Below are 13,900 nucleotides of genomic sequence, written 5' to 3'. Positions count from 1 at the left end.
AGCTTTAAAGCTCCGTCTTTCCTCTGGAAGAGAAAATTTAATGGAAAACGAGTGCAGGCGATAGCCTGCTGCTCTTCTTTCGCAGCTGTGGCGGTGGCGTGAGGAGACCGGCGCAGTCTCCTAAAGGGCAGTTTGTACGTGTATACGTGTACATGAGGGACAGTTCATGCAAACGGGGAACACTGATCATGATAGGCAGGTGGTAGGTATCGTGTCAGTGAAGTTCACACACGGGAAGGGACTCCTTCGTGGAAATCTACTGGTTAGTTATTCCCGGCGCCAAGTCACAAGAATCCTAGTTCTCTTATTTCTGTTGCGCCCCCCCCCCCCCCCCCCCCCCCCCTTTTTCAATTCTTTCTTAGCAAAGTCAAAAGAGACAGGGCTCCCTGAAGTGAAGGGTTCGCACAGGTGCTGGCAGGTGCACCTCTGAGTTGCCCTTTCTCTTCACCTTCCAGATCTGTCCAGCTGTAGTGAGTTTTAACCCTGAGTGTTTTGGGCACTATTTGCTTCTAGAGGACTTTCTCATCTGTTCAAAAGCTTTGATAGAGTGTATTTCATTTTTTACGTGGTTAAATTGTACTGTAAAGACTGCCCCAGTGAAAAGCCAGCGTGCTAGTGTTGCACTTAGCATTTTTTTGCAAAGCACAGTTTGGGACCAGATTTGTGTCCCTTTCACAGAGGCAGAATGCCATGTAATTTAAAAAGCTGTAGCTTGTGGCCTTTGGATTATTCAAGCATTTCTACATCCATTTCTGCATCCCTACGTCACCCACGGCATTCAGAACGGGGGCTATAACAAACACAGTAAATATTGATAACATGGCTATAGAAGCCCACCTGTGCCTACTTCACATTTTTATTTCTCTACAGAAAAATATCCAATAAATGTTGTGCCATGAGCTGCTGATCTAGAATGTTTTGCAGACAGCAGGTATTTTCAATACTTACATTTGAAAGCTTATTTATCTCCAGACCAGTTTGGAATGAAATTGTTTCTCATTATTTTCAGCTGGTGTATTATTTTGTGGCATTTCACCTAGAAAGCTCCCTTAGCATTTTACTATAGTATAAAGCATGATGCAACTAATGTAAGCCATGTGGTACAATGTTATCTGCCTTGAGGAGGGCAGGCGGTTAACACAGATATTCAAAAACCCTTGTTAAAAGAAATCTTCATAGCGAGAAATAATCTTACTGGTCTGGATGGGCTGTATCAGTCTCACCTCCTTTACTTGAAACATGAGGTGAAGTGCTGTCTTTCTCAAAATTGTGCCTAAAATCAATCTGATTTTAAGAGCAGCTTTAATATATACTTCCTTTCTTTTATTGGACGTACTGTTACAGCCCATAAAAACTTGGGGTCAAGAACTCACTTCCTTAAAATATGCCAAATGGGATTAATCTTGAACTTCCAAGAAGTAAATATTAGGTGGAAACTGATGTTTATTTATTTCGTATGGAGGGCATCGGAATTCTCACTGGTAGTTTGTTGTTCACATAATTTAAATCACTGTGGGATTTTTATTGCCTGTCACTCACTGTGGGTTTGTTACAGTAAATGCTAAATGACAAATGTTAATATAGTTTTTAAACAAAAAGGAAAACCAATTTAGAAAGAGACTCAACCTCCAAATGATTCCCTGTCCCATTTTTTCTGTGTGCCCCAGTAAGTCCTTTCTTCTCCAAAATGAGCACTGGGAATACAAACACATCTTGCCACATGAAGTCAGTATTGCCAAACGTGTTGGACTCAAGGGCGTGAGGCTTTGGGAAGCAGTAGCTGGCTATGCCTTCCTGCCAGTTTCCTGCTCCGCTGCTTTCTTAACTTGAGAGGCTGGTTTTACAGGTCAGCAGGCTGCAGCACTTGTGGGGCAAAGTACATGCCACAGCTCAGAAAAGTTGCTGGTGCTGCTTTGGAGCACATTGACTCCAGTGCCTGTGCGCTCAGCAGGCAGGAAGTCTCAGGAGACCAACTCATCCCTGCGTCTCCCTGTCTCCCTCCAGATGCAGAGCCCAGCTCCTGAGCACCCTGGCAGCAGATGGTGACGGCTTGGTGTCACAATGTGCAGGAACAGCAGCAGAGATGTACATGTGCCCCGAGTGAAGGCTCTGGTACTGGACACAATCAAGTAGATAACAACCGTGGTGTGGTGGAACTAAGGCAAAAGTCAGCTGGTCAGCTGGTAAGAAACATGGCTTATTCATATGCCTTTCTTGAAGGATGAGGTGAGCAATACCAGCAGGATAGTACTGTATTTGTAAATGTGCTTGTCAGCTTGTTTAGAGTGTATTTGAACACCAACATTTTTACAGTGCATAAAGAACTTCCCCAAGGAAATGAAGATCTGGCCTTCAATATTTAGAAGTATAACTGTGTTTGGTAATCAAGGGTTAATTCAGCTTCTGCCTTCCTTGAATGTGCATTTTTTCACTGGGGAGGCCAAGTATTTAGGACCCTCCCATACTGGAAGCAAAATTGTGCTCAGCATGCCTAAACATGCTTGTTGCTTGCAGGATTTTGACTTTATTTCCTTTAACAGTAGCAGCAGAGACATTTTGTCTGGGAACCATGTTAGTAGAACAGGAATACAACCACTCCCATCCGTTTCACAAAGGCAGAAAGAAAATTATGGTCACTGACTTGTTTTATTCTCTAGCTCAGAGCTTCATTCACAAAATACAACTGTCTCTCATTAGCCCTGCAAAGTACATCTACTGGCTGCAGACAAGTATGTTTCAGAAAGGTTCTCTGATATGCCAAATTTGTGGGAGAGAGGGCAACTCTCTCCTGTTGTGGCAGCACATAATACAACAATGTAATACCACATGACTAATCAGTTCTCAGAAAAATAATTCCTCTTCACCCTGTTAGTAAAACCACTGGGACTTGCTTCTCCATTGTCACAAGCTTTGTGGAGGCATTTGCACCTGTGAAAACCAATGAAAAAAAGTAGTTATTATGTGGGCTGGGGTAGATTTGGTAATGTCTCTGTGCAGCTTGCACAGAAGTAAATGATGGTGCAGGACTGGAAAATCAAGGTTTGTTTATTGAAAGCAGTCCTTCCACTCCCAGGGTCAGGCCTGTGGTTTGGAAGATGATACAGACAAAGTCTCAGATGAAAAACAGGTTGTGCTTGTACTTTTGAAATCTTCATTATAATGTGTTCTTGTGAGGATCGACATTCCGTAGGAAGTCTTCTGTTTTATACAGTTAATCTGACACTTGGCAAATCGTAGAAGAAATTATATATGAAAATTAGTTTGGTTCCTTGTTGTTCTATTTACTTTGGAGGTCACTTCTCCTTTCCTCTTTATGCAATATAAGCAAAACCCACCAGGGCAGAGCTTTGATCTATAGGCGGTCACAAACCTCATTAAAACTGACAGGCACTCTGGCCATGCTTTGTTCAGGAAGGAGCAATTAAGTTCTTTCAGGGCATAAGATAGCTAAAACCTAGAAACCGCTGCCCACGGTACAGGGCTACATAGGCAAGTGCTAAGATGAGCTGACTCGTATGAGCAAGCACCAATTTGGAGAAAGTCAGAGAGACTTTTCTAGGGACTGCTTGCGAACGCAGCAGCTAGAGCACAGATTGGTTGCAGCTGTGTTTGCCTGTGTGCATGTCTGAGACCGGAAACACCACGCAAGAGCCAGCAGACAGTGGGAGAAGCAGTGGTGTATGGCCCTGAGAAAAAGCCAAGGGACAGCTTCTGGGCAGGCATCCTGGCTAGAGCAGCAAACTTGGACTGCCGCACAGTACTCCCTCCCATTTGCTTCCTCTGCGTGCAAGGAAATGGGACGTGGCTGTACATTCTTTGTAAATAAATAAGATTTTGCTAAGGAGCTAACTGAAATCGTCATCGATCCCCTCCACCCCCCTCTGCAGGAAAATTTGGCAAAGTGCTGAATATTAGTTAGCTGTGTGGTCAAAGTTCCATAAGTAAAACTAGAGAGCTTCTTATTACTGCTAAAATAGTCACCAGAGACCCTGCAGATATCAAGGCAGTCTCTGAAATTCAGACCTCAAAACAGTAGTTGATAATTTCAATCACTGATGATCCTTCGTGGATTTTAATGCCTGGTATTTCTACAACACATATTAAAAGTAGCTTTTATGGAACAATAACAAGAAATTGCTTTCTCTGATCCCTCATTTGGAATGTTTAATGAAGTCCAGATGTATCTGTTGAAAAGAAAGGTAGTCAGATGTGATATAGCTGTGAAATGTTTATATATTAATAAGGTATTTGATACACAGAGCTGTTTTGAATAGTTTCTTTATTTGTGTTATTTTACAGTGTCTTCTTATTGTGCTGCTATTGGCATCAAAGCTCTTGCAGATTTATGTTCATTTTTAGGTACCTACAGCAACTACATTGTCTACCTCAAATTGAGGGTATGCTCCCCCCAGCACAGCTGAATAAAGCAGCGTCCTTCCAGAAGTCTCTGTCCTGACACTGGAGTGTACTGTCTGTGTGCTCTGATACCTCTGTAACAGGACATGAAGCCTTAGCCTCCTTCAGTGGAAAGTAAAAGGCAGGTTCACAGCCAAGAATAAGACTGTAAAATTCCCTCAATTCACCTCCTTTCCTTGGAGTTTCACCCTAGGAGACACTTGAAATCTGACAGGTCTTCGGTAGCATGGCTTCAGAGGTGCCTTACTGATGGGGAATACAAACTTGGGAGAAAGAGAAGGCAGCTTTTAATTCCAGCTACATTTATCAATCAGTTCTTCTCCAGCACAGCAGAGCAGGTACCTGGGGCCTGGAACGAGCAGCTGGTGTGGGCAAAGGGCAAGGCTGTGTTACTTTTGGCAGTAGCGCTGGCAATAGCTGGCTGGAAGCATTTGGGAAATTATGGCCTGTGGGGACACTTCTGGTTTATGTGTGTGCAGGCTGCCACCAAAACAGGCCCTCTTTCTGGCTCATCCTGGCACTGGTGTTTGTTCGGCCGTGGGATCAGCTGGCTGCCAAAATTGATCCTCCTGAAAACTTTTTTTTTTTTTTTGGTAAACTGGATTAGCTTTCAGCTCTGTTGGCAACTGTATCTGGCCTAACATGTGGCTGCACAAATGTTGGAGCCAGCAGAGAGGAGGCATCAGGAAAGCATGACTAAGGGAAGGGGAAAGGATGGAATGATCGCTTTTGCCAGTAGCACAGTCTCATCTTGGCTTAACCTGGCAAGAATCTGCCTGTCAGGGTAGAATTACCTGTTACAGCTTGAGTCACGTTAATGGCTTGCTTCCATGGAAAGGGAAAAATCTTGTTCCTCTTTTCCCTACTCCTCTGATGTTAGACCTGATGATTGTCTAATCTTGCACTGAACTGGTTTAACTCGTTGAATCAGCAGAAAACTCACCTTGGGAAAGAAAAGGGAATAGCGTTCTGCTTGGCTTAGTGGGTAGAATCAGCTCAGTGGAGCATCTGTGGAGCCTGGCAAAGCTGGTCCAGGCAAGGAGAGCAGGAGCTGTCAGCTCTAAAGTTGCTGACTGAACAGAGCTTCAGTCTCAGAAATATCCTGTTACAACACTTACTAGAAGAGCTGTGATCTGGGTTCTCTGTAATTTAAAGATGACAATAGGCAATATCACTTTGTCTTACAACAAACATGGTGTTTGTCTTGAAAAGCTGGAAGTTGACACTATTTTATAATTCATTCCAAATTCCTGCCCCTGTATTTTCAACGCTCCCATGGCTAAGTGACATTTATCCTAACACTTCCCTTCAAGCTGGGCCTCTCCTTTGAGCTTAGCTTTTGCTTGGGTTTGTGTCTGTATTAGATAGGGAAATACTGCCACAGATATACTAATGCTCTTTTCCATCAGCCAGAACTTTTCTCTGAAGTTTCAACAAATGGCCTTTGAAGCTGCTGTGGGAAGACACTGTGCTCTCAAATGCAGGAATGCAAGCTTATAAACAAGCTGCTATTGAAACTGCTGCTATTGAAGCAACAAAGAGTTCAGAGGAGGACACTTAAGTATGGAGCTGGCTAGACAGTGTTTCTGTGCACCAAGCACAGAAATCCCGTGCTGTGTTTGCCCAGAAGTTTAAGCTTTCATCTTTGACAGAAGAAATCCCAGACCATTTTATAGGTGCACCTAATGAAGAGGAGATATCCCAGGTGGGCAGGTGTCTGCTCTTACATTCATACAGCTCCTTCTTCATTTATCAGGAGACAGAGTAGGACCAGCCCAAAGAATTATGGAGAATAAAATGTACTTTAAAAAAATCAGGAAAAAAGTTATATATGAAATATATGAACTTAATAATGAATGAGAAATCTAAAATGCCATGTTGTTAGTCTTTAACCTTATGATTAATCCTTAACCATAAAATTACAGAGAAGATTAGTAAAACTCAGGAATTCTTGATATACAAGTGGCTGTTAGGAAGGTGTAGACAAGGGATTACTCGGCAAACATAAGCGTGCAAGCATTGGGATGCAAACTTGAATGCAATTTGGGTGGCTGAGGAATGGATTGAGCTATCACTTTTCAGAAACTCTCTGGAATTACTTGCTTTTAATAAACAGCAAATAAGATGCTGGACAGTTAAGAAGGCATAAGCAGGACACTGAAATGTGCCTGAAGGTCTTGATTGCTTTTGTGTAGCAACTCTACCTCCTGGGGCCGTTCTCCAGTAGATAGTGGGTGAAATGCCCAAGTGTGTGAGCACTCTGAAGGAGATTTTTAAAAATGCTTGTCCTTGGTCAAACTGTTCCCAGTGAGTCCAGCTGAGCAGGCAGGCCAGCTTGGGTGGAGGCAGCAAGGAGGGAAGTGAGGAAGAGATCTTCTTCTTCTGGCTGCAGTAAATTGGGGAAGCATAGCCTCGGCATGTTATTGAATGGCTTTTAAGATATGGATTCCTAAATAATCAGAAGAAAGATGTCAGATGCACAAGGAAGCTTTATTTGATAGAAGTACAGTCTGGCCTGTGATGTCACTTGTGCGGGTAGTCATTGAGGGGAATGCTCTCCCCTGTGCTGATGAGTGATGTGACTGCAGTGGGTGCAGAGTAGGGGAGTGAAGGGATGCAGCAGGCAAAGAACATGCGTTTTGGAACAGTTTTGATGTAGACTTTCACAAAGTCCAACTTGAAAGTAAGTTCAGTTTGGCTTTGATGTGAGACCTGTTATATTGACTGAGAACTCACAGAAGGACTGCAAAAAAGATACAAATAAAAAAGGTTCTCTGCGGTTTCAGCACTTTCAGACACAGTTTTGTAGTCCTGTAACTAGAAGGTCCTCCCCAGGTGGAGGTGGGATCCCTCCTGCTCCCTCTCCCTGAGGCTGGTCAGAAGACCTGCAGAGGTTTGACAGGCCACATTACTCTCCAACAGATTCACCGGCAGGAAATGGTACAACCAGTGCGTTAAAGCAAAAAGAAATGAGTCTCCGTCCTATTACGAAGCGCATAAGGAAATCTGTCTGAAGTAATTGTTATTTTAATAAGTGCTTTCAGGAGGTGGAAGATGCTCAGCGGGATTGCCACCCAGCAGCGCCCTTCCTTAGGCTGTGCAACGTGTGCCTGTGAGAAGCATCCTGAAGTCTAATTAGAGAGTTAATAAACATCTGACACCCGTATATATCTCGGCGGAGGAACAGGCTGCAGCCTCGGCAAGCGGCATCTCCCCGCCAGCCCCCTCTCCTGGCAGCCCCGGGGGCTTTCCGCGCCGCTCGCGGGCAAGCCAAGGGGAAGGAGCCGCAGCAGCTCCTGCCCCGGGGCTGGATCGGCGGCCGCGGGCCAAGGTGGGTGGAACGGCGGGGCAGCAGCTCCCGACCGATCGCTCCCGGGGGCCGGAGCGGGGGCCGGGCGGGCGGAGCGGCGGGCCCGGAAGAGGGGGAGCGGCGCCGGGCGGGGCGGGGGCCCGAGGCGGCCGCTGCCCCACGCTGTCCGCGACCCCGGCCGGCCATGGTGAGTAGTGGGGCCCGGGGAAGGCAGGACGGGCGGGCGCGGCCGGGGGCGCGCAGGCCGCGGCTTTGTGAGAGCGGCGGCAGCGCCCGGCCCGGGGCCGCGCCGCGATCGCGGCCGGTTCCGCTCGCAGCCGCCCCCCCGTGAGCCCCGCTGTGTTTGGCGGGTCGCGGGCGGACCCCCAGGGCCGCCCCCCCCGGCTGCGGTGCCGGCGGAGCGCGGGGAGCCCCAGGGAGAGCAGGGCCGGCGGCCGGCTGGAGCGCCATCGTTAAGGGGGATTCCCCGCTGGGATCGGAGGGGGTGTAACCAGAAGCAGCGAGGGAACCTCTGCCTGGTCAGAGGCACGGGGAGGTAAGCGCGGGCAGCCCCCGCGCTCGGCACGTTGTCAAGCCCTGTGGATGAAGCGGTGTTCGTGGGACTGTAGCTGCACTCTTGTTTCTCCAGGCCTTTCTCGCTCTCTTGAAACTGCACTGAACCGAAATTGCTTATTTCTCCAGGCCTCTCTAGCTTTCTAGAGGCTGCACACATTGGATCTGCCTGGTGCTCCTGGAAAAATTTTTGGCCATGAAATAACACTTTACATGCCATTGCAGGAAACTTGTAATTCAGGACTTGTCTTTCTGTTTTGTTTGAAGCTTGGTGAAATTTTGGTTTTGCTTTCAGTATGCTGCTGGCTGATAAACCCGACTTCTGTGCTGAGGAGCATACTAAATTAATTTCTCTTTGGAGCGTGGGAAAAAGCTACTGTGGTTGGTTTTGCATTTATGGTTTGATGTGTTTTGCCATTCTTTTTCCTAATGATAAAACTGTGCAAATTGCTCTTTCTGATGGATGACATCTGTTGGGTTTGTACCCAGAGATGCTTTTGGTTTATGTGCTACAAGGGCCGTCCAAACCTGGATCAGAAGTTACACAGAGAAGTTCCCAATGGAGAAGTTGAAATGTTGCTGTAGTTCTTCACACAAATACCAGGTTGCTAAGGGATGTGTCAATCCACAGACAATTTATTCTCTGAAATGTATGTCCTAAAGAAGATGGAAGTTCATCTGACCCAACCAGTCGTACAAGTCTTCACTACTTTTGGTTTGGTGTTTTTGGTGTTGTTGGGTGGGGGGGGAAGCTCATAAACTTGCCTTTTTTTTTTTTTAATCCAGTGTTTTTAATGATGTTGTATAAAGGTGTTGAAATTCGGTTATATTTATAAAGCATAATTATTTAATTGGATAAGTGGAGTTGGAGTGCAACAGGACAGTTTTATTTGGATCATGAAGCCTTTCTGTGTGTGTTTTTTGTATTTTTTCGTAGTGCGAAAGTCTTCAGTGTTTGTCCTGCACTTTTGATGGGATCTGTTGTAGTAAGCATTTTCTGCAGTGGTTTGCAGTCCTTGCTGTCAGGCATTTAAAGCTGCTTTTCCAGTTCCCTAACTGGGATGTAAAATCCTCCCTGGTAAAGGAGATGAACCAGAGCAAATACTTTCTGCACTGTGAATTTCCATTTACTAAAAGATGGAGAAGTGTCGTTTTGGTTTTGTAGTTATTATCCTCTTAACACATGAGCAAAACTGATCTTTGTGCTGCTAAAGTTGTGGCTAAAAGCTGTGACTACAAGTTGGAAAGAGAGGGGTATTCATGAAGAGGAAGACTCGAGTATATGGACAAAATCATCATCTTCCTGTGATCCCATTATTTTTAGCAGTAGGAAGAAGATGGAATAGAAATGTTGCTTGTTTGAGCATCAAGAGGTGCTTCAAAACCAGATTCTTCTTGCAGAAAATGAGGTTTCTGAGTGGGACCTGTGGGCTTACAGGAAACAACCTTAAGTGGTAAATGGAGTCATTAGACCTTTTATCTGGGGCTTTGTCCCTCCTCCTGGTGGTGGCTTCTTCTGCCTGATGACCTTAGTCCTGAGTAGGAAAGCTGGCAACTTTTTCAAAGTCTCCTTTTTCTAACAAGCACAGAGAATACCCCTTCGGAGGGCCAGGCACAAGCATGTAAGCATGTTTGTCTCAAACATTCTGCCTGTTGTGCTGTGACAGGAAAGTCACAGCAGTTTGAAGGGAGGGTCCCACGGAGGCAGGGCAGCGCTGCTCGGAGCCGACTTCCCTTTCGTTCCCAGACTTGCAAGTCAGCCTGGAGACTTGGGCTCAGTGTGCCTGCGGCAAGAGAAGGGTCAAGTCCCGGGCATCTCACTAAAGGGGGCTCCTGGACCACCACAGACCCCCAACCTCTCAGTTCCTCATTTCCTTACTCATTTCCTGGAGGGCTTGAAAGGGCTCACTGCGCATGCGCAAACAGTAGCACGTGGCGCGAAAAGTAAGGGCACCTGAACTAGGGAAACTGTAAAAGGAAGTGGATCGGCCCTGAGCTTCTGTTGACCCCGGATCTGGACTATCTACGGTGGCAGGACCGACGTGGGATCTTTTCCCTTCACTTTCCGTACTCATTCTCTCCTTTCTTGTTTTGTCCCGGCAAGTGCGGCAATCGTATTCTACCTCTTACTCCCTATGGAATTTCACTGCGAGAACTGGGAGCTTGTTAGCTAACTCTCCTACGCCTAAATAGTGGGCTAGTTCTTGGAGTTAAGGTGGCTATATAACAAAGGATAGAGTTCCCTGACACTGGACTGGTGTCTTTGTTCAGCCCTATGAGAATTTATGATGAAGATCGTGCCCGCTTCTGGGTCATGACAACCCCTCCTCCTTACTTGAAAAGCATGGGAGGTTTGCTTATGCCTCTCAAGAATGGCCTTTACTGTAAAGTCTCACTGGAACTATTGGGTCTTCTGTGAAAGAAAGTCAGGACTGACCTCGCCTTTCTTCTCTGTAGTGAACTGAACTTTCTTTGGATCAGTGGTATTGATTTTATTGCTCTTCTTGTCCTGTGCAGCATGGATCTTCCCTTGAAGCTCTCCTCTTGGCTCCCACATTTTCTATTTTATATTTCTTTGAGGGGACAGAAACTTTAGTATTTACATCAAAACTGATTAAGAGCTCATACACATGCCTTGTAGTCACAGCAATATTTGATGCACTTTTTTGTGATACATCTTTCAATTTATAAAAGGAATTTTATTACGTATGTATGAATACGTGCTGTATAATATGGAAGGAATTTATGCAGGGGAAGCATCTTTCTAATTATAGCTCAAAACTAAATGTTTGAGAGCTTTGGCTAATACAAACTGTCACCCATTTTGGCATTTATTAGCTTTTTGTTTTCTAAGAGCGTGCTGTAAGTTACAAGGTGTCTGCATCTGAGAACTTGTCTTTGGTTAGAGGCAAGGGAAGGGCATGCGCTGGGTCCCTTTACTGAGACTTTCCAGTTGGAAGGATTACATGATAAACCTTCCTGTAGGTCCTCTCCACAGAAAGAAATTGCTGAGGCATGGATGCTGGTGGTGGAGAGAATGGAATTGGAAATAGTGATTGCAGATGAGTAAAAATGGTTAACAGTTTTGTTTCATGATGAATTATCAAGGATTATTGGCAGCTGTTATTTGAAGTATTTTAACTTCATGCTGAATAGCTCAACAGTAACACATTCCCTTGGTTATTTAAAAATACTGCAGGAGCAAGAGAAAACTTAATTTTTAAAGTGAGTGGTGACTCTCCTTTGTCCTTGCAAGTAGAGCAAAGAAACACATCAGACATTCTGTATCAGCAGAAATACTGAAACTGAGCTTTTTCAGTCACTTTTAGTATTGTCTACAGTAGCAGTGCGTGGGGTTTGAAACTGGACACTTTGGATGAGTTAAGCAAGTACGGACTAATCAAATCTTAGCAGGGCATGTTGGCTGGGTATCTTTTGTGCAAATCCGGTTTCTCTGTATTGTATCAGTGAGGAAAGATGTAAGTCTTGAACTGTTATTATGAGTATGTGAATTATTTTCTTTCAGAGTCCTTGGTGGGATTGGCAAGCCTTTTTTTTTCCAGTTTTTCTAGTTGAAAGTGCAAAAAAATGTTCTGCTTGAACACTGCACCATTCTTGTGCCTGCCATCTGCTGGCCAGATACCACAACTATGGGGGACTGGCTGCAAAAACCCAGCTGAGGCTCTGTCTTAAGGATACTGGAGAAAAAAACCAGATCCTTTTCTCACCAAGACGTTTCTCAGATGGAGATCGGTTTTTGCATAGTCTCCCTGAGGGAGACATAAGTTTTGTAAGTTCTGTTACCATCTTTCTTCTCTTTCCTAGGATATGATGGAACTCCTAGAGGAAGATCTCACCTGTCCCATTTGCTGTAGCCTGTTCGATGATCCTCGAGTCCTGCCCTGTTCCCACAATTTCTGCAGAAAGTGTCTGGAAGGAATTCTTGAGGGAAATGTGCGGAACGTGCTTTGGAGGCCGTCTCCTTTCAAGTGCCCCACATGCAGGAAGGAGACTCCTGTTGCTGGAGTCAACAGCTTGCAGGTCAACTATTCCCTGAAAGGTATCGTGGAGAAGTACAACAAAATCAAAGTAACTCCAAAAATGCCTGTGTGCAAAGTGCACAGCGGACAACCCCTTAACATTTTTTGCCGGACAGACATGCAGCTGATCTGTGGTGTTTGTGCCACCCGTGGTGACCACACAAAGCATGTTTTCTGTTCCATTGAAGAAGCTTACTCCCAGGAGAAGCGGGCTTTTGAAACCCTGTTTCAGGGCTTTGAAACTTGGCGTTGTGGAGATGCCCTCTCACGGTTGGATACCTTGGAAACCAGTAAGAGGAAAGCTCTGCAGATGCTGACCAAAGATTCTGACAAAGTGAAAGAGTTCTTTGAGAAGCTGCAGCACACGCTGGAGCAGAAGAGAAATGAGATTCTTTCTGACTTTGAGACCATGAAGCTTGCAGTGATGCAGGCCTATGATCCAGAGATCAATAAACTGAACACAATTCTGCAAGAACAGCGGATGGCTTTTAACATTGCAGAGGCCTTCAAAGATGTGTCTGAACCCATTGTATTTCTGCAACAGATGCAGGAGTTCAGGGAAAAAATCAAGGTGCTCAAAGAAACCCCTTTACCTTGTTCCACTGTGGACATCAGCCCCACAATGAAGAGCTTCGACACCAGCCAGTGGAATGGAATAAAACTAGTTGATGTGGACAAACTTTCTTTGCCTCAGGAAAACAATGCTGGCAAATTCAAGATTTCCTCAGTCTTTTCGCGCAGATTTATACTGAACTGTCTTATTTTCTTTACAATTATCTTGTCCTATTTGGCAGATAACGTGGAGATAGCAGATCATGCAGTCTTTTACTGGGAACAGATGACAGATGGAGCTTCACTTTTAAGAGAAAAGTGTAAAAACTATACGTTGGTTGTACTGGATAATGTTGCAGAGTTTGTGTGCAAATATAAACTGTTGTGAAGTCCCTGCTGAAATATAAGAACTAAGAGGGATCTGGGGAAGAAAATATAGAACTTCTTAAAATAATTGGTCCTCGTGAAAAATGTGAAAACATTCAAAGATTCAAAATGTTGCCAAAACATTCATACTGTTCACGTAGTTTGAGCACTGATAAACCAGAAGATGAAATGGGGCTTTGAAAAACACTTAACTTCTGGATTCTTCTTTCAGTCGTGATTATGGGAATATTATTCACTCTAAATCATTTTTCTTACCAAAATACAGGGCTGAACTGTGTACTTAGTTCAATGTTAATGTAATTGTAGAATAAGATAAAAGATCTTAGTTTAAAATATATTTTTTTCTAACTTGGAGGTCATTTGGTAAGAGGAAGAGCCGTTGTGGTTGAGGTCGGCGCTGTATTGACAGGCTTGCTGAGGACTGCCCTTCCTCTGCAAAATGCAGCATGCGTCATTCACAGTCTAGAGCCACTTTGTGTCTGACAGTGTATTTCACTTCTCACTGAAATAGCTATTTGGTGGGGGTTTTTTTGTATAACCAAATGTTGTAATTATCTTGTGCATTCAAATTATGCGTTCTATACAACAATGTGTCTTCAGGGCAAGCATAAGTTCTAGAGGTAACGAGAAATCACTTGAGGTT

At 44.8% G+C, this 13,900-nt stretch overlaps 1 protein-coding gene across 7 annotated transcripts; it reads left to right on the top strand.

Annotated features, from left to right (window-relative positions):
• Positions 1-8: 8 nt before the first annotated feature.
• On the top strand, positions 9-13,282 carry TRIM13 (tripartite motif containing 13). Of its 7 annotated transcripts, none has more exons than XM_027721336.2 (3): positions 9-134; positions 2,005-2,183; positions 12,104-13,282. In XM_027721336.2, exons 2-3 carry the CDS (start codon positions 2,040-2,042, stop codon positions 13,256-13,258), a joined length of 1,299 nt encoding a protein of 432 aa, XP_027577137.1. In that variant the 5' UTR covers positions 9-134; positions 2,005-2,039; the 3' UTR covers positions 13,259-13,282. The 7 variants fall into 7 exon arrangements, with proteins under 7 accessions (XP_027577137.1, XP_027577135.1, XP_027577140.1 ...); XM_027721334.2 differs by having other exon boundaries at positions 9-202; XM_027721339.2 differs by lacking the exons at positions 9-134; positions 2,005-2,183 and adding an exon at positions 7,642-7,747.
• The last annotated feature ends 618 nt before the right edge of the window (positions 13,283-13,900 follow it).

Source organism: Pipra filicauda, unplaced genomic scaffold, assembly GCF_003945595.2.
Source record: "Pipra filicauda isolate LSUMZ 115617 unplaced genomic scaffold, ASM394559v2 scaffold28_size6257848_pilon, whole genome shotgun sequence".
In the NCBI taxonomy this organism is placed as follows: Eukaryota; Metazoa; Chordata; class Aves; order Passeriformes; family Pipridae; genus Pipra; species Pipra filicauda.
The sequence above is the reverse complement of the archived record's forward strand: the minus strand, read 5'-3'. Positions and strand labels throughout refer to the sequence as shown.

What these genes read in the sequence shown, in the direction of transcription:
- TRIM13 (XM_027721336.2), top strand. Translation starts at nt 2,040, where the DNA reads ATGGTGACGGCTTGGTGTCACAATGTGCAGGAACAGCAGCAGAGATGT. An exon ending in AAAAGTCAGCTGGTCAGCTG is followed by an intron (nt 2,184 to 12,103) that starts GTAAGAAACATG and finishes TCTCTTTCCTAG; the next exon opens with GATATGATGGAACTCCTAGA.